General features: G+C 53.1%; 1 protein-coding gene across 9 annotated transcripts in view; it reads right to left on the reverse strand.

Annotated features, from left to right (window-relative positions):
- MAPK8IP3 (mitogen-activated protein kinase 8 interacting protein 3) overlaps positions 1 to 6,059 on the reverse strand; it is a 62,260-nt gene extending 56,201 nt beyond the window's left edge. For all 9 annotated transcript variants that reach the window (XM_030924586.1, XM_030924580.1, XM_030924583.1 and 6 more), the window contains exon 1: positions 5,574 to 6,059. In XM_030924586.1, the coding sequence (XP_030780446.1) occupies positions 5,574 to 5,891 (318 nt within the window). In that variant the 5' untranslated portion in view covers positions 5,892 to 6,059. The remainder of the gene's footprint in view (positions 1 to 5,573) is intronic.
- Positions 6,060 to 9,748: the final 3,689 nt, after the last annotated feature.

Raw genomic sequence — 9,748 nt, forward strand, 5'->3', positions numbered from 1 at the left:
GCAAGGGGAGCTCGGGACCCCAACTTTTTTTTTTTTTTGAGACGGAGTCTCCTTCTATTGCCCAGGCTGGAGTGCAGTGGCGTTGTGATATCGGCTCACTGCAAACTCCGCCTCCTGTGTTCAAGTGATTCTCCTGCCTCAGCCTCCCGAGTAGCTGGGATTACAGGCACGCACCACCACGCCCAGCTAATTTTTGTATTTTTAGTAGAGACGGGGTTTCACCATACTGGCCAGGCTGGTCTCAAACTCCTGACCTCATGATCCACCCGCCTCAGCCTTTCAAGAGTTGGGATTACAGGTGTGAGCCACTGCGCCCGGCTTTGGGAGCCCAACTTTCAACAGAGCAAAGGAAAACAAGGCCAGAGAGCCGGCACCCCATGCAGCTCCTGGCGATCTTCTGCAGTGATGTTCATGCGCTAACAGCTCATCCTCCTGCCCTGAATATAAATGGGAACCTGGGGAAAGGGACCCATCCAAAAATCTTGTGCCCCTTACCTGATGCCCATCTGGCACAGATTAAGGATCTAGCAGGCTCTGCACGCCACGGGTCTTCCTGCTGAGGCCTGAGGACGTGCCCTGTGTCTGGTCCCCAGGGCCCATCAGCCAGACCGAGGCAGACCGAGGCACAGCTGCCAAGTGACTGACGCAATGGTCAAGGTCGCAAAGAGCAGAGAACGAGGGGCCACCACAGAACATAGGACACAACAAGGACACAGGGACCCCTGAGCCCCTCACACAGCCAGAGAAAGCAGTGTGGGAAGACGCCCGCACTTGGGAAGCTGGGTGAGGAGTGTTAATTCTGCAACCTTTCTGGACATTATTTCAAAACGGGTTTTAAAAACTTAAAAATGAAACAGATATTTCATTTAGAAATCTTAATTTTGGAATAACTGACTTCTCTCAGCTCTCGGCCCTGTCTGACTGCTGCCAGTGTGGTCCAGGGGCTCCTGCAGCAGAGGGGCAGAGGGGCAGGCTGCGCCCAGCAGCCTCCAGGCCACTTTGGCCTCTGTCCCGTGTTCCCTCTGGCTAGCAGGTACCTCCTTCTCCATGGTTCCTACGAGTATTTGCTCCACTTTTAGGGAGACTGCTGTACTCCTGGTGAGTGGTGCAGCTACACCAGACCAGCTTTCAGAGGCACCTAGGAAAGGCAGCTCTTGCGGACTCATCTTGATAGCTTCATTTAAAAAACATTTTTTAAAAAACTGTTCTTAATATCATAACATGGCAGGAGAAGAAATCACATACTCTGGCTAAGCAGTGGTGAATTTACTATTTGTCATATGAAAAACAAAAATAAAAATTGCTGATGCATCTTAATTCATTTATGGAAAAAACTTCCTGCAGATCATCTGGGGTGGAGGGAAAAAAAAAGAGGAAAAAATGGCAGACTGATAATCTCTGTAGAGCAAGATTATGGTATTTGTTATCTCCAGCTGAATCCTACCCAAATACTCTATGAAATGAATGACATTTATTTATTTATTTAGAGACAGAGTCTCACTCTTGTCGCCCAGGCTGGAGTGCAGTGGTGTGATCTCGGTTCACCAGAACATCCTCCTCCTGGGTTCAAGTGATTCTCCTGCCTCAGCCTCCCGAGTAGCTGGGACTGCAGGCGCCCGCCACCACATCCGGTTAATTTTTTTTTCTTTTGTTTTTTTAGCAGGGATGGGGTTTTGCCAGGTTGGCCAGGCTAGTCTCGAACTCCTGACCTGAGATGAGGAGGTCAGGAGTTCAATGTCAAATGTTGGGAGGCTGAGGTGGGAGGATTGCTTGAGTCCAGGAGTTTGAGACCAGCCTGCGCAACATGGCGAGACCTCATCTCTTGCCTGCCTCAGCCTCCCAAAGTGCTGGGATTACAGATGTGAGCCACTGTGCCCAGCTGATAACTTTTTTTTTTTGAGACGGAGTCTTGCTCTGCTGCCCAGGCTGGAGTACAGTGGCCGGATCTCAGCTCACTGCAAGCTCCGCCTCCTGGGTTTACGCCATTCTCCTGCCTCAGCCTCCGGAGTAGCTGGGACTATAGCGCCCGCCACCTCGCCCGGCTAGTTTCTTGTGTTTTTTAGTAGGGACGGGGTTTCACCGTGTTAGCCAGGATGGTGTCGATCTCCTGACCTCATGATCCGCCCGTCTCGGCCTCCCAAAGTGCTGGGATTACAGGCTTGAGCCACCGCGCCCGGCCGATAACTTTTATTTAACTAGGAAAAAGTAAGTTTTGGATAAAACTATCTTTCCTTGCATCCTTTCCTTACACAGCATCAAATGCTGAATGATCAGCAAACATCATGATCTGGTCTTGTTGAGAGAACACCCGCTCCAGCTGCCTGCCATGAGCCTTGGGGGTGTTAACAGCAGCAGTTTCTTTAGGGTTAAGAAGATTTTAAGGCAAATAATGACTACTAATACTCACATGTCATCTCTCACACCTTATTTTTCCTCTTGTGAGCTAAGTGGTTGGTCACTACGGGAGAAGGGCTCTTTGCCGCCCGGGTAAGTAGGGCAAACGTGGCGGCTCTGCACAGCCCTCCTCTGGAGCTGCACGGGACGGTGCATGTGGAGGCAGCATCTGCTCCTCGCCAGCCGCCACCCCGTTCAGCTGCCATTTCCCACCTTCTTTTCCACTGAGAAAGAACTTGAGGGATTTAGAAAACTTTGTAACAGAAACTGCACAACCAGAAACTGCACTGTCTGGTAGGTGGACAGCAATGTCCGGTGCCTGCCGTCCATGGCGGCCCTGAGAACCCGTCAAGGGCTCTCCCCTGACTCTGCTACATCTGCCTACCCACAGTTCTCCAGGCAACCAACAGCCAGTGATGGTGCTTGGATCTTGAGATGAAACTGACTTGCGAAGTCCGCGGCCACTGCAGCCCAGCGAGGGGAAGAGGATGGACCCAGGGTGTGTGGCTCCTGAGGGCCGGGCTGACACTCAGGCTGGGGTCTGCAGACTCCACAGCTTGGGTCACTCTCTCGGGAGACCCCACCCTCTCTAGCTCCCGTCACTCCCATACACCCAGCTGCCTGGTCTCAGAGCACACTGGGAATCACTGTGGTTATTACCAGCAAGAAGATGGGAACAGGGATGTCTGCTCTGCTCAGGCTTTTTCAAAACCCTGCAGATTCTGTCTGCTCAGAGGCTGCAGTGGCTCAGGTTACCCAGCTCTGACTAAGCCTTCTTGAGCTGAGTGGCTGGGGACGGAGCTTCTGCTGACAGCTCACCCAGGAGCTCCTCTGCAACAAGACATGCCTGCAGCATGTGACGTCCCGCTCCCCTCTTATCAGACACACGTCTATGTGATCACAAGTCCCTGCCTAGAAAAGACGCTGACCCACAGGGAGCAATGGTCTACAAAGCTGGAAATGAAGGTCTGCTTGATTCAGTAGAGGAGGAGGCGTGCCAAATGTTGACAGCATCGAGCCCTTTTCCTTAGTTGTAAGGCCCTGAGGTCTTTCCAAGGGCGCACTGTTAGCGTTTAATCACAGCCTCCATGCTGGCCAAGCATTGGTTGGCTTCGGGGCTCGGCTCCCGAAGCTCTCCCTGCAGCTTCTCTAAAGAGCTGGGGCAATGGTGGGTCTCAGACTAAAGGCGAGAGCTTTGCAAACCACAAGCACACCCGCCAGCTCAGTCCAGCGGGAGCCCTGGGGGAGGGCAGATGCACTCATGGCAGCTTACATGTGAACCGCACAGAGCTGGGCAGCGCCTATCCCATGCAGAGCTCATTTTTAAGCGGCAAGGTTATAATTTCTAGCCTTAACGTTGGCCATCTTGATTTTCTCCTGTCAGTTCCTTCTCATCCACTATACTGACCACATAGGTACAAGGTGAAAGAGAAGAAACCCACCTGAAATCTAGGTCAGGCCGCTGAGTGTGGGAGAGAAGTGGAGGGTGGTGCCCAGCACAGCGGGGCAACCACAGCTCCACAGCTGAGCGAGGGGAGCCCTGGCACTCCAAGCTTCTGGGGAGCAGCCCTCCGGTGCCTGCAGCTGCCTGACATGGAAGCAAGCGCCCAGGCCGGCGTCGGGTTCACTCTGCATCCTGGCTGGGCACTTCTGGGGTGGGTGACCTTGGTTCAGCCCCTCCACTTCTCGGGACAAGTTTCCTTCCCAGTAAAATGCCCACAGTCACCCTGAGCTCCAACATCCATGAACCCTTGCGTTCCCTAAGGTTGAGAACTTTAACTCAGTTTTGCTGGAACCGTGGCATTCCAATCAACACACAACTGCCTCCCGACAGACATGACCCAAACGCAATAGAAACTGCGGTAAAGGAGGCATGATATAACATACTGTTATTATTTTTATAAACACGTTTTAAACCAAACTAGGCCATAAATCACCTTGGTTTCAGAAAAAGCCAAAATACTGACACCATCTTTTATTTTCCTATTAAAGCCAAGAATGTGTTAATCCAAATTACTTGAAAAGAAATTGAAGCTCATTTCCTAAGACATGTCTATTCACAAGTCAAACAGCATTACCTAACTCCTAGAATGAGGCAATTTCTGGGCTTAAGAGATCGCCCTAGTGCACTTCACTCCTTTGATGGAAAATCAAACCCCAGGCAGGCGACAGGCCAAGGTCACAGAGGCAAAGCAGGGATGGGAACCAGCCTCCCTGAACCTGTTTCCCACAAAGGGCGAGGCTCTGGGCCCACATGCAGGCAGGCCGAGCTCGGTATCTGACGGTGAATGAATGAAGCTAAGTGGAGCTCCCCACAGGGCACGGCTCTTGTAACTGCTTCACAAATAAGCGATTTCCAGGTTATGGAGACATCCTAGCCCAGAATTAAACGCTTCAAACTCAGACTTTTAACTCCTCAGAAGCCAGAGTGGCTTCTCAGCCCTGGCTACATCAGCTAACAATCTCGCCAAGCAAGGAACCAAGTGGCAAAGAGATCACCTCCAGAAACTCGAGTGTTCCTTCTGCTGACAGAGGAGCAGCCCGCCTTGCGGCCTTGTTCTGTGTTTACATCAACCACCCAATTCACCCATGTCACAGACCTTCAAAATACGGGATTAGGGACAAGGCAAGGCCTCCAACATCATCAGCAGACGGCTGCAGCACCCTAAGAACACCAGAGATTCCTTTTCTAGGTGGGTTTTGAATGGCAGCCAACAGAGGTAGCACTTGGGATCGGGAAACGGTTTTGACTGAACACACGCACGAAAGCAAAGGGAATTGGCATGCAGAGGTGGGTGGGGAGGGGAGAGTGAGGCCTGGCTTTGAAGCTGAACTCCCCGGGGATGACGCCAGGCACATCGGGTTTGGGGCTGAGCGTTCAGGGCTGGGGGCCCGGAGGAGGGGGCCAGGGCCCAGGCCTGGGCGGAAAACGGGGTCCCCGGGGATCGGGGTGGGGTCCCGGGGCAGGCGGGGGGTGCTCTAGGGAGGTGTCTCACGGCGGGCAGAGGGGGTGGGGAAGTCCCGGGGCGGGGGATGGGGGTCCAGGCGGGTCTCGGGGCGGGGTCTGCGGGTCCGCGGCGCCGGGGCGAGGTCTGGGGTCGGGACAGGTGTGGGTCCCGGACCCGGGGCTGGCTGGGGGTCCGGGACGGGGATGCGGGCGGGTCCCGCGGCCCACGCACCTCCTCCGCCTGCCTGCGCAGCGCCTTCTCGCGCTCGTACTGGGTGAGCAGCTGCTCGTTGTCCTCGCGCAGCAGCTCCAGCTCCACCTCGTGCTCCTGGTTCTCGCTGAGCACCGAGTCTAGGTTCTCCAGCACGTTCACCACCAGCGGCATGAGCTCCTTGACCACCTCCTCGTCGTAGCAGTGGATGAGGCGCTCGAACTCGCGGTAGATGGAGCCCGCCAGGCCCGACACCCGCTCCGACATCACAGAGCCGGAGCAGTAGTCGTCCTGGTACACCACCACGCCGCCGCCCTCGTCCATCTGGATCTCCATCATCGCGGCCACCGCCGCCGCCAGCGCGGCTCGCTATCTGGCCGGCTCGCCCGGCCCTCCCCGGCTGCCTCAGGTCCTGCAGGCCGCGGCCCGTCGCCTCCCGCAGCTGCTGTCGCCTCAGGGCTCAGCCGCCGCTGCTGCCGAGGAAGCGCCCGTCACTCATTCGCCGGAAGTCCCGCCCTCCAGCCAGAGGGGGCGGTGCCCGCGCGCCCAGCCGCAGCCGCGACGGCAGGGGGCGCAGGGGCCGTGACGTCAGAGGAAGCCGGGCTTCGGGCCGGAAGCGCGGCTGAGTCGGGCAGACGGTATCTCCAGGATGGTGGGATCCGCGGGGCGGCGGTGGTCGCTACCCCCAGCGCGCGGTAGCTTGAGCACGTCCCCGCCACCCTGGGCTTTTGGTGACTTCGGTCGCATCTCCAGGCTCTGCACACACCGGCGACTTTAGGTGAAGGCTCAGCGCCTGCGCCTCCACCCCGGCCGCCCTGATGAGCCTGCGTTCCCTACAGCACTGCGCCTCCCCTCCTAGTGCCTTCCCCACTCAGTCCGCGCCCAGCGCCTCCCCTCTCCTAGTGCCTTCCGCAGTCAGCTGGCTCCTCCCGGGATTCTGTGAATGCACCCTCAACGCCCATCTCATCCTGAAACCCAGTAGCGTGGCCTCCTTCCTTTCGCCTACTTCTCCCTAATGCACTGTGTGACTGCTTCAGATTTTCGTTTTTTTTTTTTTTTTTTGAGATGGAGTCTCGCTCTGTCCCAGGCTGGAGTGCAGTGGCGCGATCCCGGCTCACTGCAACCTCCGCCTTCCGGGTTCAAGTGATTCTCCTGCCTCAGCCTCCGGAGTAGCTGGGATTACAGACCAGCTAATTTTGTACTTTCAGTATTTGGTATTTTAGAGACGGGGTTTCGCCATGTTGGCCAGGCTGGTCTCAAGTGATCCACCCGCCTCGACCTCCCAGAGTGTTGGGATGACAGGCGAGAGCCACCGCGCCCGGCCAGATTTTCGGTTTCTTTTCAGCTATGTGCAATCTGTTTAACCCATCCATTGGGTTATTTATTTCAGCGATTTTTTTTTTTTTTTTTTTTTGAGGCAGTGTTTCGCTCTTGTCGCCCAGGCTGGAGTGCAATGGCACGATCTCGGCTCACTGTAACCTTCGCCTCCTGGGTCCAAGCGATTCTCCTGCCTCAGCCTCCTGAGTAGCTGGGACTACTGACGCGCCATTAACGCCTGGCTGTTTTTTTTTTTTTTTGTATTTTTAGTAGAGACGGGGTTTCACCATGTTGGCCAGGCTGGTCTCGAACTGCTGACCTCAAGTGATCCACCCGTCTCCCTCGGCCTCCCAGAGTGCTGGGATTACAGGCCTGAGCCACTGATTCTATTTTTGTGCTATTTGATTTCTTATATTCTAGCAGTTTTGATAGGCTCTTATACTTCCAACCACGTATTTATCTTTAAGCTTTGTGTGTGTGCCTCATAACTACAGTATCTGCAGCCTTTGCCGGTCTGATTCTGCATGTCATCCTGGTTGACTCTTGGCTCAGGCTCCCCTTTCCCCCGTGCTGAGCTACTGTCCCCAGGACTTTTGTCTCTGGAAGTGCTTGAGGCCTGAACTGAAAATGTGTTGCTCCGTAAGATTTGCACTTTATTTTGCTGGGCAGGGGGACACCATGAACCCAAGACTTTGAAACTGTTTGGGAGCCATACATGTATTGTGAATTCTGATGAAACCGCATCAGTGACTGCTTAATGCTAACAGGAATGGCCACTTACTGTTTTTCACCCACTGAAATGCTCATCAGTTCAGATCCTCTTATCCTAACCTGATTGCACCTAAACAGTAACTCTCGTAGCTGACACCCTACTGATTTTTTTTTGGTTCAGTTTTTAGAGGCAGGGTCTCACTCTGTTGCTCAGGCTGGAGGCACTGGCATGATCAGGGCTCACTTGAATTCTTAGGCTCAAGTGATCCCACCTCAGCCTCCTAAGCAGTTGGGTCTACAGGTGTGCACCACCACTGCTGGGCCAATTTTAGAAACATTTTTGTAGAGGAGGTCTCACTATGTTACCCTGGCTGGTCTTGAACCCCTGGCCTCAAGCGGTTCTCCCCTTGGCCTCCCAAAGTGCTTAGATGATAGGTGTCAGCCACCATGCCAGGCCCTATTGTGTTTTTCACATTTTCTCCTTGCAACATAATTTACCGTGTAGATGTTCAACCATCCCACTAAGAGGTTTCAGTCTCAGATTCCAATTTCCTAGGATCCCAAGTGACTTAATTTTGCCAAATCTCCATTTCTTTTTTTTTTTTGAGATGGAGTCTCACTATGTTGCCCAGGCTAGAGTGCAGTGGCGCCATCTCAGCTCACTGCTACCTCCACCTCCCAGGTTCAAGCCATTCTCCTGCCTCAGCCTCCTGAGTAGCTGGGACTACAGGTGCGTGCCACCACACCCAGCTAATTTTTCTTTTTTTTTTTTTTTTTGAGACGGAGTCTCGCTCTGTTGCCCAGGCTGGAGTGCAGTGGCCAGATCTCAGCTCACTTTAAGCTCTGCCTCCCGGGTTCACGCCATTCTCCTGCCTCAGCCTCCCCAGTAGCTGGGACTACAGGCGCCCGCCACCTCGCCCGGCTAGTTTTTTGTATTTTTTAGTAGAGACGGGGTTTCACCGTGTTAGCCAGGATGGTCTCGATCTCCTGACCTCGTGATCCGCCCGTCTCGGCCTCCCAAAGTGCTGGGATTACAGGCTTGAGCCACCGCGCCCGGCCACACCCAGCTAATTTTTCTAATTTTTAGTAGAGATGGGGTTTTACCATACTGGTGAGGCCAGTCTCGAACTCGACCTCAGGTGATCCACCCGCCTCGGCCTCCTAGTGTTGGGATTACAGGAATGAGCCACCGCACCTGGCCCCAAATCTCCATTTCTAAGCCTGCAAAACCGAGCCTAAAATATCCAGCTTATTAGGAATGTCAGCTAATCCATGAAAGGCGCATGGCACCATCTCCAGCAAATAACGTGCAATAAAGGCTATAGAGAGTTGTGAGGTTCTATAAAGTGAAAATGACGCGGCTGGGCAAACAGATGTAATCTATAATTCTTCCTGGTGAGTGAGTAAGAGCAAGCTTGCATTCTGGGGCATGTTTAAAGCTTCTGCTTTATACCTTTGAGAAATCTGAGCCCTTTGAATTTCTGAGGTAGCACACTAGGAGCAATGCTACCACAGGGAGAGCCCAACAGACTTGGCCATCAACTCAATTGATTAATTATCACTACCATGATTGGGCAGATTTGTTACTTGAAGTTGGTTACAACAATGAAATTATAACAAGATGATATGCTGGGTAATTCTCGACGCTTATGGAATCATACAGCTGGTCTGCTCCTGAAAGGTGGTGCTGAATCAGAACCTCTTAGAGCTGGGCACAGTGGCTCACACCTATAATCCCAGCACTTTGGGAGGCCGAGGAGGTGAAACCCAGACTCTACCAAAAATAAAAATAAAAAATAATAATAATCAGCCAGGCGTGGTGGTGCATGCCCACAGTCCCAGCTACTTGGGAGGCTGAGGTGAGAGGATCACTTGAGCCTGGGAGGTTGAGGCTGCAGTGAGCAGAGATTGTGCCACTGCATTCCAGCCTGGGTGACAGAATGGCTCTGTCTAAAAAAAAAGAAAGAACTTCTAGTAATAGAGGAGTTGACTTCCTTTCAGATTTGGAAATATTATTTGGGATGCAACTTTTTCTCATTAAAAGACCTTAAAATGTAAGATAGGCTTGTAAAATGTAAGATGTAAGTTTCTAAAATTCAACTTTAATTTCTAAGTATCTGCCCTAATGCCTAAGAAGTCACACAGTTCCCTGTGATGTTCCTCTCATC

Source organism: Rhinopithecus roxellana, chromosome 20 (assembly GCF_007565055.1).
Source record: "Rhinopithecus roxellana isolate Shanxi Qingling chromosome 20, ASM756505v1, whole genome shotgun sequence".
NCBI classification, from domain to species: Eukaryota; Metazoa; Chordata; class Mammalia; order Primates; family Cercopithecidae; genus Rhinopithecus; species Rhinopithecus roxellana.